This window comes from Triturus cristatus, chromosome 8 (assembly GCF_964204655.1).
Source record: "Triturus cristatus chromosome 8, aTriCri1.1, whole genome shotgun sequence".
Taxonomy (NCBI): Eukaryota; Metazoa; Chordata; class Amphibia; order Caudata; family Salamandridae; genus Triturus; species Triturus cristatus.
In genome coordinates, this window is record NC_140591.1 from 252,513,711 (window position 1) to 252,532,947 (window position 19,237).

The following is a 19,237-nucleotide window of genomic DNA, read 5'->3' on the forward strand; positions in this document are numbered from 1 at the left end:
ACAGTATCCGTTCTACGTTTTTAACCACGCCCCAGGACCTCCCGAATAAAATTGCAATGGAGGATCCTAGAGGTACTTTTAAAATTGCACCCCAACTTATCCCTTTAACACAAAACAACCAGCTCTGCTGTAGTTCAGGTGTCGCAGCACAGCTGGGTTGCATTCGCAGCCCAGCTGGGAACCAAATGATGACGAATGCCAACAACTAGGATGGTGTGTGAGGGTTCTTCAAAAAAACCTACTGTTTTTTCCCTTTCCTGCACATGGCATTGAGTCATTCTTGTATCTGGATTCATGTATGAGGTCTATCCACTTTGTTGTTGATTCAATTTATCTGGGGATAAGGACGTACCCTTTCTCCTCGCTCTCTTTTTGTTTTTCTCTACGTAGGAATGTTTGCCATGTCGACTCTTCAACTTGTTCTGCACCAAAACACGCAGCCTGCCAGGCAGTGTGTGTGTGTGTGTGTGTGTAAAGGTACAGGGCCTCTAAGGGTGGCACAATAAGTGATGCAGCCCCTAGGGACCTTCCCTGGCCACATTGCCTTGGGTACCTGTGGTACCATTTACCAGAGTGCCAATTGGGTTTTGTCTACAATGCAGCTTAGGGAAAGAACATAGGCCCTGGGTACCTGTTTGGCAGGAACCCAGGGCACACTCAGTCAAAGTCCATCAGCAGTTTAGCAAAAAGTGGGGGCACCATGCAAAAAGAGGGCACTTTCTTACAATTGGCCATTCAACTCTCTTTTTGAAGCTGCATACGTTTTATGTACTACCTGGTTGGGGGTCTGTTTCAGATTGAAGCAGTCTGTAGAGGCAAATTATGTATTAAAACATAGGGTATATTCCCTTCATTTATAACTGGTACCTCTAAGGTTCCTTTCTTGGTTTGCATTTCTTGTGCAGGAATTACTGTCTCCCTGCTGGCCATTTTGATTTCGGTATGCAGCTACACTCCGGCTTTGAGATGTGATATTCGAAAGTGACCTCATATATGATTGCTGAAGTTATTAGCTACAAAGCTTTGGATTAAGCTGTTCCATCTCTTTCCTTAGAAAATAAAGTAGTGACATTAGTAACAGGGCTCTGCAGTAGAACAATGTGTGTATTCCTAATTGCTGTTGTTATGACACACATCCCCTAGCCTTTTGCAGTTATTTGGAAAGACACAGATGCTGTACTTTGCAATCACTAGATACATAATGATGGTTTTATAATTTTTAAGAAAGGTGGTAATTTGCTACATTTTGAGATTTTGTTATCAGTGACATTTTCTTCTGTTTAGTGATGAAGATACGGATATTAAATCTTTGATAAAATCATGGCTGAGAAATCAACCTGAAAATTGCAGGCACAATCTCGAGAACTGGATTGGAGATTATTTTGAAAATGCATTGAACTGGGTGTTGAAACAGGTAAGTAGACTGTCAATAAAGAAATCAGAATTAATTTAAGTCCTTTATGCTAATCAATGCAAGGTTTTCAAACAGCAAATTTCAACTAGTGTTCATTTTATTGAAGGTAAGAATATTCATTAGTCAATTGATTTTTGATGTATAGATTTGTGCTAGAGATGTTTGCAGAACTGTGTCTTATAACAGTTTTATCTTAGATTGTGTTATAATGGATTCACTGTCTAATAATTAATTTTAGTTAGTCTAGATTTCTAACTAATATTACAACAGCGACTAACAACTAGGTCTACAATTGCATTACAAGATTACAAAAAGTAACTGCTTACAACCACGTTCTTGAATGATATAAATGTGAGGTGGCTGCAGCTTATTTACCAACCATTCTTACAAACAGTAGTTCTGATGGATACATCTACCTGTGGATTCCTCACCTTTTGAATATCCCAATGCACCAGAATTCCCCAGAAACGTTTCTTCTCAGCTCTCCCACATCAACGAGGACGTCACAATGCCTATGGCTCCATAGGCGGCTCCACATGACGTCATTGGAGCCATGAAAAGCCCTCGTTGGGGTGTTAATGTCAGTTCTCTTTTTTCTGCGCCTTCGATGCGTAATGGTTTTTCCTAGGCTCTCCATTGTGTTAGGAGTCTTGTGACGTTTTTTCAGGAAATTGCAACGTTGTTGCAGAAAGAATATCTCCACCAAGGCAGTCTGGGTTCATGCCCTGCAGGGAATGTGAGGGTCGGATGTCAATCACTGATCCTCATAAAGATTGTCTTTGGTGTCTTAGTTCGGACTTTGACATCGATGCCTGCTCATCATGCCAAAAGATGAACCCCAGAGCCCTGAAGGAGAGAGAGGTGAAGCTTTTAATGGCCAAGGCAAGAAAGGAGGGAAAGAGGACATCGGACGGAAGTCTCGTCTTCGTTCCAAGTTGCGTTTCCCCATTCCTCAGTCATCAAGGAGGAAACGCATGACGAAGCAGCATCATGGTTCCCGGTGCCGTTCTGCGAGGGAGGAGTCTCCAAGGTCAGTATATCAATGTCTAAAGTTGCATGAAGATAGAGGTGAGGTGACTCCGGCCTTCCCCAGTAGCCCTTCCGGCATCGCAGTCGAATCCAAAGCAGCCTCCGACTTCGCCTGGATGTCATGATCCAGAGCCGGGGGTAGATCCAGTTCCTGCAGCTGCTCCACCTCCACCCACTTGACACGAGCAGGAGTATCCATCTTTCCCGACACCAGGGCCCTGCAAACATCGTAAATACTATGTACAGCATTTTTAGCAGGGTTCTTACTCCATCTGGCGTGTCTGTGGGCCCTGTGGGTCTGCTCTCCTATTTGGTGGTTTTCCAGCACAACATCAGCAGGCGCCATTCCTGCTCATGGCCCAGGTATCCTGTCTCCTGTGCCAAGGAAGGAGACTCTGCCAGGCGAAGTTTAGCAGGAGTCACCGGCTCTGGTTGCGCCCTTTCCAACGTCTTCTGGATTCGCACCAGCATCACATGATTCTAGTACCATTAGCCTCTAATACACTGTTGCCGCAGTCACTGGTGCCATTACCGACGTCACCGACTTGCCATTGTTGAAGTCTAGACCTAGATCTTGAAAGGAGGCGCAGAGGCTTCTTGAAGAGCAGCAGTACTTTTTTGGGAAAAGAGGCCCTGAATTAGATGGAGAAAATAGTGTCACTTGATGCAGAATTTGAGGGTTTGGAAGTTGCAAGTGGATTAGACACCTCCCCAGAATGGGAACTGTTGTCTCCAAAAGGTATTCCTCCACCTGAGCTCACGTCGTACCATTCAGTGATTGGGAAGGTGGCTGATATGTTGGAACTGTCTCTCTCTTCAACTGAATTCCAATCTAATTTGCTGACAAGTACTACATTCTTCTGCTTCATCATCAGAGCCTTTATTGCCTTTTAATGAGGCACTGTCTGAGCCTATTCTAGAGATTTGGCAGAAGCCTATGTCATCCTCTGCAGTATCTAGACCCATTGTGAGGAGATAACCTGTGTCAGGGCATCCTTTGCTATCCACTCATCTTTCACCTGAGAGTTTGGTGGGACAGATTTCCTGTTCTTCGAAGTAAACTCCTGTGTCTTACTCGAAAGGTAATCAAAGAAAAGGGAATAGTCTACGAAAAAAAGTGTTTTCCTATGGTAGCATGGCTTTAAAGTCAACCAAGGAAACCTGTTTGTTGGGACGGTACATTCATGCTCTGATAAAATTATTCAAAAGAGTGGTCCTGAAAACCTGAGTATGTTTAGGGGGTAATCTCCCATTACTACGGAGGCATGCATTGTAATGGCTAAACAAACAAGGTACTCATTCGGTTTCTTTAAGCGGGACGCGACTTCAGGCAGAACTCCTCCCAGGAAGCGACGCTGCAGGAAGGAAGGTGCGTGGTGACAACTGCCTCATTATGGAGGCGTCGGCAGGAAGTGGAGCGAGAAGCATGCCAGGCAGGGGGAGGTGACAGGGAGCGGCGGGTCAGTGATAGGGAAAGCGGACAACGTCGTCATGGAGTGAGGGGGCAAGGGGCGCCAATGAGTACCGCATAGGGTTTATCAGCTACGAGGAAGACGACAGGAGAGGTAAGCTCTGGGGCGTTGTCCTAAGGGGAGGGTCATGCAGGGAGTGTTTTTTTTTAGGTTTTAGGATAGTGCACTTGTGTTTGTGTAAGTATAGTAGTGTATTTGGGTCCAGGGTAGTGTTGGGGGTCGGGGAAGGGTAGTGTTTGGAAGTAGGGGCAGGGTCGAGCTGGGGGTAGTGTGTTAGGGTTTAGGGTAGTGTTGTGGTGTTAGTGTAGGGTAGTGTTTTAGGTTTTAGGGTAGTGTCGGGAGGTCGTGAAGGGTAGTCTTTGGGAGTAGGAGCAGGACTGGGGGTAGGGTCATGCTGGGGGTAGTGTTGTGGTGTTAGTGTAGGGTAGTGTTTTAGGGTTGAGGGTAGTGTCGGGGGGTCGTGCAGGGTAGTGTATTAGTGTAGGGTCCGGACTGGGGGTAGGGGCAGGGTTGTGCTGAGGGTAGTGTTTTAGGGTTTAGGGTAGTGATGTGGTGTTTGTGTAGTGTAGGGTAGTATTTTAGGGTAGTATTGTGGTGTTGTGTAGGGTAGTGTTTTAGTGTTTAGGGTAGTGTTGGGGTGTCGTGCAGGGTAGTGTTTGTGTGTAGGGAGTGGGCTGGGGGAAGGGGGGAGGGTCGTCCAGGGGGTAGTGAATTAGGGTTTAGGGTAGTGTAGTGGTGTTTGAGTAGTGTAGGGTAGTGTAGTGTTTGGGTAGTGTTTTAGAGGTTGTTATGTGTACGGTAGTGTTTTTGTATTTAGTATGTAGTGTAGTGTTGGGGTAAATGTTTGTTTTTATTACTAGGCAAGTTTTTAGTTTGCATACTTTAACACTTGCAATGTAAAGGTATGCAAACTAAAAACTTGCGTAGTAATGGTATTTGCTAAGTAAAAACTTCGTAGTAAAATGCTGTGAAGTAATGGTATGCGAAATACCGAGTCATATTCTGTTCAGGGACACTTTACAGAACTGCTGAAAGATAGTCAGGCTGCTGCTTGACAGGTTATTCAATTGGGCCTGGATACAACTGATTCGATGGCAAGAGCGATGGGGTCTTCAGTTGCTACAAGGAGGCACGCATGGCAGAGAGGGTCTGATTTCTCGCTGGATGTGCAGGGTACCATGATGGGTTTGCCATTTTATGGGTCAAAGCTGATTCTGCCTCAGAGAGATTGAAGGATAGTAAGGGGACGAGAAGATCTTTGGGCCTTCAATCGCAGCTCAGAGATTACCAGCCATTTTGGAGGTTCCAGGCGTTTGGCCAGAACTTCACCTTTCGTGGAGTGCAGCAATACCAGCAGCAACAGCAGTCATCCAATTCCCTCTTTAGGAGTTTTAGAGGGTGGGGCAGAGGTGGACAATGAGGAGCCACCTATCAGCCATCTTCCGCCTACTTTTTCTCCCCGGCCATCGTCACATGAAAGCAGCCCTAGTCTCGCCATCTTGGAGGATGCTTTGCCAATGTGAGGAAGGTTGTCCCATTTTCTACCACAATTGAGATCCATAACAATGGATCAGTGGGTTTTGAATATTGTAGAAAATTGGTATGTCCTACCCTCCCAAGAATTACCCCCACCCTTTCCTCCCAAACAAGGTTTTTGTTCAGAAGACCATCTTCTGCTCCTTCAACAGGAGGTCCAATCCCTACTTCAAAAGGGTGCAGTAGAGTTGGTTCTAAAGCCAGTGCGGGGTCAGGGTTGTTATTCCCTTTAATTTCTGATTCCCAAAAAGGATAATTGTTTACGTCCGATCCTAGACCTCAGGATTTTTAATTGGTTCCTCAAGCAGGAAAAGTTCAAAATTCTGACCCTAGCACAGGTGCTTTTTGCGCTGGAAATGGAAGATTGGATGCTCTTGATCGATTTGCAGGATGTGTATTTTCACATCCTCATTCTACAATCGTACAGGAAGTATCTCTGTTTCACAGTGGGGTCTCAATATTACCAGTTTGTGGTCCTTCCGTTTGGTCTTACTTCCTCACCTCGAGTCTTCACAAAGGTGATGGTGGCGGTCGCAGCACATCTCAGAATATGGGTAATTCCAGTTTTCCCTTACCTGGATGATTGGCTGATCAAAACCAAGTCTCCAGAGTTGGTGTTGCATCACTTGTTATTGACAACTCAGTTGTTGGTCAACCTGGGCTTTTCCATCAACAAGCCCAAATCCCAACTAGAGCCCTCTCAGCGAACGCTGATATTGGGACAGTACTGGACACTATGGTGAATCAAGTCTACCCTCCTCCTCCTACGATAATGGACATTCAGGCTATGATTCAAATGTCTTAGATTGGAGCTATGGTTCTAGTCCTGAAGGTTTGATAGACTCCTGCATTCTGTTGGCCCCCCATGCATGCTGGTACATGAGGGCCCTCCAGTGATGCCTCTGCATGCAGTGGTTTCAGCACAACCGAGATCTCAAGGCGTTGGTAAAGGTTTTCAGAGACACTGTGGTAGAGCTTTAATGGTGGGGTGTGTCCAGCAATCTCTCTCATGGGAAGCCGTTTCACCCTCCACCACCGGTGGCCACAGTAATAATGGATGCCTCCAGTCTAGGGTGGGGAGCTTGTCTTGGGGATCTGGAGATCAAAGGTCTTTGGTCTCCAGAAGATCGATTGTTGCATATCAATCTGTTGGAATTGTGGGTGATAAGTCTGACTTTCAAGGCCTTCCTCTCTTTCATTTGCGGTCAGTCCGTTCAAGTCTTAACAGACAATTCTACTGCAATATGGTTCATAAACAAACAGGAAGCAGCAGGGTTGTATCCTCTCTGTAGGGAAGCTCTGCGATTCTGGGCCTGGGCTCAGGATCATAAGATTTGCATCATGGCAAATCAAATCACTTGGCTGGAGTTCTAAACGTGTGTGAGGACAGTCTCAGTTGGCATTTTTCAGACCCTTGTTCTGATCATCTGGAAGTCATTCAACAAATGTTCTGGCTATGGGGCACTACTCAGATAGACCTTTTTTCCACTTACGAGAACACACACTGCCCATCATTTTACAGCCTCCTGTATCCAGTGCAAGGAGCACTGGGGAATGCATTTGCATTGGACTGGGGCTCCCAGCTGTTTTACGTGTTTCCCCCAATACCCTTGATCCCTCGGTTTTGAGACTGCTCCAAAAGTCCTGTTGATAGGCCCGGATTGGCCATGAAGGGTATAGTACACAGGCCTTCTTCCCCTCACACTGTGCCCTCCACTCGATCTCCCTTACATGACAGACCTCCTCTTGCAGTTGCAGGGGCAGGGTCTACAACCCCACCTCCAGAGCCTGCACTTATGTGCCTGGAGATTGAACGGGGCAACCTGAGTTCATTTTCTCTCCCCCCTGATGTGGTGGATGTTATTTTATGGGGCAGAAGACACTCCAGCAAGTTGGTTTATGCAGGCAGATGGGCTACGTTTGTAAAGTGGTGTGACGAAAATTCTATTGACCCCTTAAATGCCCATTTTTCGGGTATTTTATGTTTTGCGCTTTTCCTAGCTCAGCAAAGTTCAGCAATCAAGGTATATTTGTCTGCCCTTTCCGCATTCCTTTGTTTAACCAATCAGCCTTCTCTGTTTAAGTCACCTATAGTGTTAAGGTTTATAAAGGGACTTACTAACAAATACCCTCCCAATCTGTTCATCATGCCTCAATGGGATCTTAATTTGGTACTAACTTACCTTATGTGCTCTCCGTCTTAACCCTTACATAGTTGTCCTTTAAGACTACTTACTTTTAAGACAATTTTTCTGGTTGCCATAACGTCTGAAAAACCTGTTGGTGAATTGCGGGCAGTTAGTGTGAAACCTCCCTCACGACTTTCTATGCAGATAAGTTGGTATTGAGCACCAGGGCTGCTTTCCTGCCAAAGGTGGCTACTCCCTTCCACTTAGGCCAGTCTATCACCCATCCTACTTTCTATCCTCCTCCACATCCAACTAAAGAGACGGAAAGGCTTCATCAATTGGACCCCAAGAGGGCGATTAGCTTTAATGTGGATAGAACTCTTGAAATCTGGATAGACCATCAGCTGTTTGTTGGCTATATGAGCAAGCTAAAATGAAAATCTTAAAGAGACACGTTAGTGATAGATTCCTTACCTTAGAATATCCCCAGGCGTCAGACTGGATCCGGAAAGTTTTGCTAGCAGTACCCCTGCGTGTCAGTAGGTGGCGTCATGGGGCTCCACGTCCATCGCTAGCGTCATAAGCGCCAAGATGACGTCACAGAGACTACTTAGGCACCACCCATGCACGCTGAAGTCAGTTCTTTCTTTTTCCGCACCAGCAAACACAGATCCGGTTAGAGCACGTACCTTAGTCATTTTTTAACTACACTTTTGAGACTTTTTGTCTCCACTTTTCTCCTGGTGCACGTAGGGATGCCTGGATTTAAGTCTTGTGGCGCCTGCTGTCGCAATATGTCGGTGGCAGACCCCAACGATGTTTGCCTCTACTGCCTGGAGCCTGACCACGACTCCCGGTCCTGCCGGGACTGTTGGGCCATGACCCCGAAGGCCTTGAGAGAGCGGCGCCAGAAGCTGCTGGAGGTCCGGCACTCGTCCCAATGCCGTTCCAGGTCCAGGGACCGTTCCTGGGAACGCTCGCGGGGCCGCAGTCGTCGCTCCTCGGACTCCAAGTCTTCGCCCTCGGATTCCGGTAAGCGACGACATAAAAAGAAGTCGAAGAAACGTGTTTGATCTCCGACGTCCCCCTGCCGGTCCTCGGAGGCGGACAAGGGGGACAGAGGTACTGCCCCAGCGGCTCCTTTGGAGCCTACCCGCCTTACCCGGGTCCGTCTGCGACTCACGAACAGGTGCAAAAGTTTCTTGCCACCATAGACTGCCTTTTTAGGCCTCGGGCTCCCGCCGGCACGCCTTCGGGCCCCGCTGTCTCATGTCCAGATCCTGTTGGGCCGTCGGTGGATCCAGCTTCGGTGCCACAGGATCCTGCGCCGTTGGCTCTGGCCCCGGCGCCACGAGGTCCAGTGCTGCCGGCTCCGGCCCCAGCGCCACCCTCGGCTCCGCAGTGGGTGCTGTTTGTTCCGCCCTTGCCCCGGTTCCAGGACCATTTAGTTCCTACCTGAGATCCGCATTGGGAGGCGGCGCGTATGTTACTTCTCCGGCTCCGGCTCTGCCGCCGTGGTCTGTTCCCCCTGCAACAGAGGTGGAGGATGACTGGGAGGGGTCCGAGGACCCTCTTGCCCGTCCGAGTGACTCCAAGCAGGACTGGGTGGACGGCTTGGAGGACGCCGGCGACCTCGATGTCGCTTCTGACCCGGGGTTTGCCTCTTCCCCTGCCTACCATGGAGGTGGGCGCCTCCTACACTATGGTGCTCCGTCAGGCTGCTGAGGTCTTTAACCTCGATCTTCCTATGGTAGCCCTCAAAACTAATCTCCTCACTGAGGTGCTCCAGACGGCGTCTACTTCGTCGAAGCCCCTGCTTCCCTTCAACGACACCCTCACTGAAGTCTTGTTGGGCGCTTGGTCGAGGCCGGCCATAGGGGCTCCTGTGGATAAGAATGTCGCCAGGCGTCACCGCCTGGCGCCTGGTGACCCCGCGTTTCTGACCACTCATCCCACGCCTGAGAGTCTGGTCATTCAAGCCTTGACGTCGCAGACTGCCTTTCCACCGTCTGGACCCAAAACGTACGCTCTTGTTTTACCTGAAGCGCACACACCAGTTCTGGGTGGATGACCAGCTGTTTGTTGGCAACTTGGGGGCCAAAAGAGGTCGGGCTATGCACAAACGGACCATCTCTCGGTGGGTTGTCCCCCTGCATCAAGGCCTGTTACTCGTTGGCTAAAAAGGAGCCTCCTGTGGGGCTGCGTGCCCATTCTGCCAGGGCAACGACAGCCTTGGAATGCAGCGTCCCCTTGCAGGACATTTGTCAGGTAGCTATGTGGGCCTCGCTGCACACGTTTACCAAGCATTACTGCCTTGACAGTCAGGTCCGGAGAGACGGCTTCTTTGGCCACTCTGTTCTCCGTGACTTTTTGGTGTAATCTATTCGCAGACCCTCCACCGGGGTTGGTTTTGCTGGAGTATGTATTCTAAGGTAAGGAATCTATCACTGACGTGTCTTTCAGATGCACAAGTTAGTACTTGTGTAACGATATATCTGTAAGAGACATTAGTTAGTGTTTAGTAATTTCAAAACAATTGTAGTGATAAGTCCAGCTCAAGTGAGCATACTACTACAAACCAATGATTTTATCTAACACCGCGCAGTTAACCAATCTCGCTGTATGCTACATTTTGCGATTTGGTTTACGCCCTAGTGGGCTGTCTCATAAGTTTTTCTTTTCAAATACTGCCCCAGTGGGCCCAAAATCATCAGTCGCTTTTATAATTCATTATCTCACTTTGCGCGAACCAAATCATAGTTTCATAAAGCCTCTGAAAGTAGATCTTCTTAATGGTATGCTGACAGTTTGGTCTCCTACAAAACATAAACAAATTTTTGCAATCACTATACTAATACATACAGTTAAAAAACAAACTTATGGCTTCATATTTACATCTGTAATATCTTTTGATTAGAGTGTCAAATGTACAGCACGTTAATGTTATTTAACCCAAATGAACCGACATCTCTTCATCTTTGTTTAAACCTGATGGTTGTACGGTATCATATTTAATAATCATTTTGGACTCCAGTTTACGTAGCTCTCTCACTCTATCACCTCCCCTTTCTGATTTTGGAATTCTATCCAGGGCACAGAATTGTAGGACATTGATGTTTTTTCCATGTGTTTCTTTAAAATGTCTGGCAATGGGATATTGCTTGTCCTCATTTATAATGGCCCTCGTGTGTTCCAAGATTCTTTTTTTCACCTGGTGAATAGTACTTCCAATGTATACTAGAGGGCAGGGACAACACAAAGCATACACACAAAAGTCCGATCTGCATGTTAGATGTTTTTGAATTGTGTATGGTTTTTGGTTTTTCGATAAAGTTAGTTCCTTTCGATTCACACTATTTTTACATGCCTTGCATGAATTACATGTGTAGAATCCCTTTATCTCTCTCCATTTTTGCTCTTTAATGCTCACAGTGCTACTGCAAAGAAGATCTTTAAGAGCTGGACATTTCCTGAATGTGACTTTTGGCTGACTTCCCACTGCTTTTTTCAACTCAGGATCAATGTTTAAGATATGCCAGAATTTTTTTCAGACATTTTCTGACCTGCCACGACTGGCTAGAGTATGCAGTGATGAACCTTATTGGCTCGTCTTGGTCATCTTTGGGGGTTTTTGGGTTTAAAAGGTCATCCCTCAAAACTGTTCTAACTTTAGCACATGCTTGTTTGATTATTTTGTTTGAGTATCCTCTTTCCCCAAATCTCTCTTTCATGTTTGTCATCTCAGATTCAAAGTCTGATTGTGTGCTGCAATTTCTCTTGGCCCTTAAAAGTTCCCCGTATGGGATACTGCGAATCAGATTCTTTGGGTGGCAGCTGTCCGCATGTAGCAGGCTGTTGCCTGCTGTTGGTTTTCGGAACAGCTTGCTTTCCATTTTGCCATTTTTGACATTGACGATCACATCAAGAAATTCGATGGTTTCTTTTTCTATTGTGCACGTGAATGTCAAATTGCACTCATTTGCATTTAAGTTGGCCACAAATTCCAAAGCACTATCTTTTTCTCCCTTCCAGAGACAAAATACGTCATCTATATATCTTGCCCAGAGGCAGACGTTCTGGGTAAAGGCTAAGATCTTACTGGCCACCTGCTCCTCCCACCAGCCCAGGTAAAGACCCGCGTAGCTGGGGGCGAAGCAGGTTCCCATCGCCGTACCCCGGGCCTGACAATAGATGACGTGATCAAACAGAAAAAAATTATTTGAAAGACATCTTTGCATCATGCATACTAGCATTTCAGTGTGTAAAAGATACTTAATGTCTCTTTGCTTCAAAAAGTGCTGATTGGCTTGTACTCCCAAATCGTGTGGTATACACGTATATAAGCTATTGACATCAAGTGTCATTAGCCACATGTCATCTTCCCACCGGACCTTTTCAATGACTCTTAAAAAATCTCGAGTGTCCTGTAGATAAGAGGGGAGTTTTTGGACATAAGGGCGTAAAAAATCATCAATGTATTTGGAGGTATTTTCATAGGTGCTCCCTATAGAGGACACAATGGGTCGTCCCGGAGGATTGACCCTGTCTTTATGTAACTTTGGCAATAAATAGAGTGCCGGTAGTTTTGGATGATCACATTTGAGAAATCTGTACTCTTCGTCTGATATCAATCTTTGACGTTTCCACTCAACTAATTGCAGTTGGTATTCAATATTGCTATTTTCGTAACAACTCCTGTTACTGATTGTGTAGCTATTAACATCATCCAGTTGTCGTCTACCTTCTTTTAAATACATCTCGGTAGGCCATACCACAACATTACCACCCTTGTCTGATTTTTTAATGACAACCTCTTTGTTGTTCTGTAATTCTCTGATTACTGTGGTTTGTTTGTTACTCAAATTAGTATATTTCAATTTACTGGATTTGTTCAATTTTTTAAATTCTTGAGTTACACCTGCGCATTTTCCCAATATTCAGTGACCCAGACCCCGAACTGATTGAAGAATGGGTACATAACAACCATCAATGTTCAACGACAATGCTGAAATTGCTGATAAAATACGCATTAAAGGACACTGAGAGATTGGCAAGAGAAATTGATCAAATTACATCTCAACTGAAAAGCCAATATTCCGAAAATGAATTTGAAATAGAAATGAAAAAACTCACCTCAAGGTTGGAAAAGGCTGAGGAAGAAATTAAAATGAAAAAACAAAGTAAATATTATCGCGATCAACTAGACTATGAAAGGGGCCAAATTTTTACGTTTGGCAAAAAATTTGATTATTTGAGAGAACTCAATCAAAAAGTAATGGGAACCTCAGATAAAGATCAAATCAACCCAACTGTGGAAGTACCTGAAACAAGTGGAACTAGCAGATCGCAAGATACCACCGTCAACTCAGCAAGGTTGGATGAACCAACTGGAAAGCAACCAAGCAGTGAGGGAGTAAAATCCAACATTTTAAAGGAATTCTCGCTTTTGGCACAAGGCCGACAAGGGATGGGAAGCCCAGGGCCACAAGAATCGCCAAGTCGAGGTCACGGTCGAGGCGCCAGAGGAGGAAGCAGAAGAGGCGCAAAGAAACAAGCAGTGTTGGATGCCTACGTGGGAATGACGACAAGAGGCAAGACAGACAAAAAATGAAAGACAATCGCACTGTGGTAAATTTATCGAACTTCCAGTTAACATGTGATCAGATTGAAGTATTGTCATTAGGTCTCACATTTTGCCCCACAAGTAATTTTAACTATACAGAGGGAAGAATAGATCTTTTTCATTTTGTAAGAAAGCTAAAATTACGTAAATGGTTTCAAAATAGGAAATTGTCTACCATAAGTAATCCGGTAGAACCTACCATTTTAACGATTGATGATATAGATTTATTACAGACAATGAAGGGGCTAGAAATTGATGATGACAATCCTGTGGATGTGCGAACTTGTTTAACTGAGGAAAATGTAATTTTTGATTGCAGTAGCGACAGTAACTTTAAACCAAAATCCAGATTCTTGCCTCAAATCCACAATGAGATTATTGATGTGTTTGATAAAGGTGTAACTCAAGAATTTAAAAAATTGAACAAATCCAGTAAATTGAAATATACTAATTTGAGTAACAAACAAACCACAGCAATCAGAGAATTACAGAACAACAAAGAGGTTGTCATTAAAAAATCAGACAAGGGTGGTAATGTTGTGGTATGGCCTACCGAGATGTATTTAAAAGAAGGTAGACGACAACTGGATGATGTTAATAGCTACACAATCAGTAACAGGAGTTGTTACGAAAATAGCAATATTGAATACCAACTGCAATTAGTTGAGTGGAAACGTCACAGATTGATATCAGACGAAGAGTACAGATTTCTCAAATGTGATCATCCAAAACTACCGGCACTCTATTTATTGCCAAAGTTACATAAAGACAGGGTCAATCCTCCGGGACGACCCATTGTGTCCTCTATAGGGAGCACCTATGAAAATACCTCCAAATACATTGACCATTTTTTACGCCCTTATGTCCAAAAACTCCCCTCTTACCTACAGGACACTCGAGATTTTTTAAGAGTCATTGAAAAGGTCCGGTGGGAAGATGACATGTGGCTAATGACACTTGATGTCAATAGCTTATATACGTGTATACCACACGATTTGGGAGTACAAGCCAATCAGCACTTTTTGAAGCAAAGAGACATTAAGTATCTTTTACACACTGAAATGCTAGTATGCATGATGCAAAGATGTCTTTCAAATAATTTTTTTCTGTTTGATCACGTCATCTATTGTCAGGCCCGGGGTACGGCGATGGGAACCTGCTTCGCCCCCAGCTACGCGGGTCTTTACCTGGGCTGGTGGGAGGAGCAGGTGGCCAGTAAGATCTTAGCCTTTACCCAGAACGTCTGCCTCTGGGCAAGATATATAGATGACGTATTTTGTCTCTGGAAGGGAGAAAAAGATAGTGCTTTGGAATTTGTGGCCAACTTAAATGCAAATGAGTGCAATTTGACATTCACGTGCACAATAGAAAAAGAAACCATCGAATTTCTTGATGTGATCGTCAATGTCAAAAATGGCAAAATGGAAAGCAAGCTGTTCCGAAAACCAACAGCAGGCAACAGCCTGCTACATGCGGACAGCTGCCACCCAAAGAATCTGATTCGCAGTATCCCATACGGGGAACTTTTAAGGGCCAAGAGAAATTGCAGCACACAATCAGACTTTGAATCTGAGATGACAAACATGAAAGAGAGATTTGGGGAAAGAGGATACTCAAACAAAATAATCAAACAAGCATGTGCTAAAGTTAGAACAGTTTTGAGGGATGACCTTTTAAACCCAAAAACCCCCAAAGATGACCAAGACGAGCCAATAAGATTCATCACTGCATACTCTAGCCAGTCGTGGCAGGTCAGAAAATGTCTGAAAAAATTCTGGCATATCTTAAACATTGATCCTGAGTTGAAAAAAGCAGTGGGAAGTCAGCCAAAAGTCACATTCAGGAAATGTCCAGCTCTTAAAGATCTTCTTTGCAGTAGCACTGTGAGCATTAAAGAGCAAAAATGGAGAGAGATAAAGGGATTCTACACATGTAATTCATGCAAGGCATGTAAAAATAGTGTGAATCGAAAGGAACTAACTTTATCGAAAAACCAAAAACCATACACAATTCAAAAACATCTAACATGCAGATCGGACTTTTGTGTGTATGCTTTGTGTTGTCCCTGCCCTCTAGTATACATTGGAAGTACTATTCACCAGGTGAAAAAAAGAATCTTGGAACACACGAGGGCCATTATAAATGAGGACAAGCAATATCCCATTGCCAGACATTTTAAAGAAACACATGGAAAAAACATCAATGTCCTACAATTCTGTGCCCTGGATAGAATTCCAAAATCAGAAAGGGGAGGCGATAGAGTGAGAGAGCTACGTAAACTGGAATCCAAAATGATTATTAAATATGATACCGTACAACCATCAGGTTTAAACAAAGATGAAGAGATGTCGGTTCATTTGGGTTAAATAACATTAACGTGCTGTACATTTGACACTCTAATCAAAAGATATTACAGATGTAAATATGAAGCCATAAGTTTGTTTTTTAATTGTATGTATTAGTATAGTGATTGCAAAAATTTGTTTATGTTTTGTAGGAGACCAAACTGTCAGCATACCATTAAGAAGATCTACTTTCAGAGGCTTTATGAAACTTATGATTTGGTTCGGGCAAAGTGAGATAATGAATTATAAAAGCGACTGATGATTTTGGGCCCACTGGGGCAGTATTTGAAAAGAAAAACTTATGAGACAGCCCACTAGGGCGTAAATCAAATCGCAAAATGTAGCATACAGCGAGATTTGTTAACTGCGCGGTGTTAGATAAAATCATTGGTTTGTAGTAGTATGCTCACTTGAGATGGACTTATCACTACAATTGTTTTGAAATTACCATGCACCAATATGCGCAATTATGTTTATGTTGCTCCTATAAGATATTGTAATCAGTGGCAATTACAAAATGTTTGGAACAGTAACTTGTGACGATTTGACCATTACAAAATGGATGCCAAATTTGAAGGTCTTTACTATTGAGTTGGGGCAGGTAGTCCTACTTTTATGTTTATGTTTTGTTCAAACACTATGGTGCCAATTCCGATCCGGTAAAAACCGGGTACGAACCGTCGGACGGAGCCTTTTCTCCGTCCGACTCGTACCCGGTGCGAAATCCATCCGAAAATGCAAGTACGATTCATACGGAAACACCATTTCCGTACGATTCGAACAAAACACCGACCGAACAGAAACTAAACACAATTCCGATCCTGAAAGGAGCCGACGTGACGTCGGTACGCATCCAGCCTACGTTTCACGAACCAGGAAGTACGATTCGAACCGACGTCATCCCGCACGGAAAATATTTACCGGCTGCCAAAAACTGCCGGGAAATCAGGACGACACACGCAAGGAGCAGCTGGACGCGACGAACAGACATGGACCCGAACCTACGTGCCATCCCTGCCCTCCTAGCAGTCCACCTGGCGTACAGGAACCGACGCAGACGCCGCAGAAGGTCAGCACAACAACCAGGGGCAAAGGGGGGGGCAGGGGCAGGACACACAACACCAACACATGGTACCAAATCACACATGGCCTGGACATACCTGACCATCAGGGCCTGGTCACTTCCAGGGGGTGGGGGCAAGGCCAGCAACGCAAGCGTCCGCCACAACGGAAGTGGATGGTCACGCGAACCGGTACGTACCCTACCCAGGCCGCAAGAGCGTGGGTACGGAACGTACCACGCGTCCCCCTACGTCACTCCAACAATAGCGGTACGGCCCGTACCCACGTCAGAAAGGCCTTGGTACAGCTCGTACCAGCATTGCTGGGGTCATGTAGGGGTACGCGTGGTACGACCCGTAGCCACGCCCCCAAGGCCTGTGTACGGTGCGGACCCCACGGCCCGCAACAATGGTGGGACGCACCGTACCCACACACCAAAGGCATGGGTACGGCCCGTACCCAGGCACGCAGAGCGTGGGCAGGGGTATGTACGGACCGTACCCCCACCCGTGGAAGTACGGCCCGTACCCCCACCCGTGCATGTACGCCCCGAACCCCCACTCGTGTATGTACGCCCCGAACCCCCACCCGTGTATGTACGCCCCGAACCGCCACCCGTGTATGTACGCACCCAAGCGCCACCCGTGTATGTACGCCCCGAACCCCCACCCCACCCTGGTATGTACGCCCCGAACCCCCACCCGTGTATGTACGCACCCAAGCGCCACCCGTGCATGTACGCCCCGAACCCCCACCCCACCCTGGTATGTACGCCCCGAACCCCCAGCCGTGTATGTACGCACCAAACCCCCACCCGTGTATGTACGCACCAAACCACCACACCAGCCGTGTATGTACGCACCAAACCCCCACCCCAGCCGTGTATGTACGCACCGAACCACCACCCGTGTATGTACGCACCGAACCACCACCCGTGTATGTACGCCCCCGAACCCCCACCCCAGCAGAGTATGTACGCCCCGAACCCCCACCCGTGTATGTACGGACCGAACCCCCACCCCAGCCGTGTATGTACGCACCAAACCACCACCCGTGTATGTACGCCCCCTAACCCCCCCCAGCCGTGTATGTACGCACCGAACCACCAGCCGTGTATGTACGCACCAAACCCCCACCCGTGTATGTACGCACCTAACACACACCCCAGCAGAGTATGTACGCCCCGAACCCCCACCCGTGTATGTACGGACCGAACCCCCACCCCAGCAGAGTATGTACGCCCCGAACCCCCACCCGTGTATGTACGGACCGAACCCCCACCCCAGCCGTGTATGTACGCACCAAACCACCACCCGTGTATGTACGCCCCCGAACCCCCCCCCAGCCGTGTATGTACGCACCGAACCACCAGCCGTGTATGTACGCACCAAACCCCCACCCCAGCCGTGTATGTACGCACCGAACCACCAGCCGTGTATGTACGCACCAAACCCCCACCCCAGCCGTGTATGTACGCACCGAACCACCACCCGTGTATGTACGGACCGAACCCCCACCCCAGCAGAGTATGTACGCCCCGAACCCCCACCCGTGTATGTACGGACCGAAACCCCACCCCACTCGTGTATGTACGCCCCGAACCCCCACCCGTGTATGTACGCCCCGAACCGCCACCCGTGTATGTACGCACCCAAGCGCCACCCGTGTATGTACGCCCCGAACCCCCACCCCACCCTGGTATGTACGCCCCGAACCCCCACCCGTGTATGTACGCCCCGAACCGCCACCCGTGTATGTACGCACCCAAGCGCCACCCGTGTATGTACGCCCCGAACCCCCACCCCACCCTGGTATGTACGCCCCGAACCCCCACCCGTGTATGTACGCACCCAAGCGCCACCCGTGCATGTACGCCCCGAACCCCCACCCCACCCTGGTATGTACGCCCCGAACCCCCAGCCGTGTATGTACGCACCAAACCCCCACCCGTGTATGTACGCACCAAACCACCACACCAGCCGTGTATGTACGCACCAAACCCCCACCCCAGCCGTGTATGTACGCACCGAACCACCACCCGTGTATGTACGCACCGAACCACCACCCGTGTATGTACGCCCCCGAACCCCCACCCCAGCAGAGTATGTACGCCCCGAACCCCCACCCGTGTATGTACGGACCGAACCCCCACCCCAGCCGTGTATGTACGCACCAAACCACCACCCGTGTATGTACGCCCCCTAACCCCCCCCAGCCGTGTATGTACGCACCGAACCACCAGCCGTGTATGTACGCACCAAACCCCCACCCGTGTATGTACGGACCGAAACCCCACCCCAGCCGTGTATGTACGCACCAAACCACCACCCGTGTATGTACGCACCAAACCACCACCCCAGCCGTGTATGTACGCACCAAACCACCAGCCGTGTATGTACGCACCAAACCCCCACCCCAGCCGTGTATGTACGCACCGAACCACCAGCCGTGTATGTACGCACCAAACCCCCACCCCAGCCGTGTATGTACGCACCGAACCACCACCCGTGTATGTACGCACCGAACCCCCCCCCAGCCGTGTATGTACGCACCGAACCACCACCCGTGTATGTACGGACCGAACCCCCACCCCAGCAGAGTATGTACGCCCCGAACCCCCACCCGTG

General features: G+C 47.3%; 1 protein-coding gene across 1 annotated transcript in view; it reads left to right on the forward strand.

Moving 5' to 3' along the window:
- The window catches only part of DYNC2H1 (dynein cytoplasmic 2 heavy chain 1), a 1,714,832-nt gene that overhangs the window by 617,402 nt on the left and 1,078,193 nt on the right, over positions 1-19,237 (forward strand). Inside the window, exon 40 of the mRNA XM_085621461.1 lies at positions 1,285-1,414. Coding sequence (XP_085477587.1) covers positions 1,285-1,414 — 130 coding nt within the window. The remainder of the gene's footprint in view (positions 1-1,284; positions 1,415-19,237) is intronic.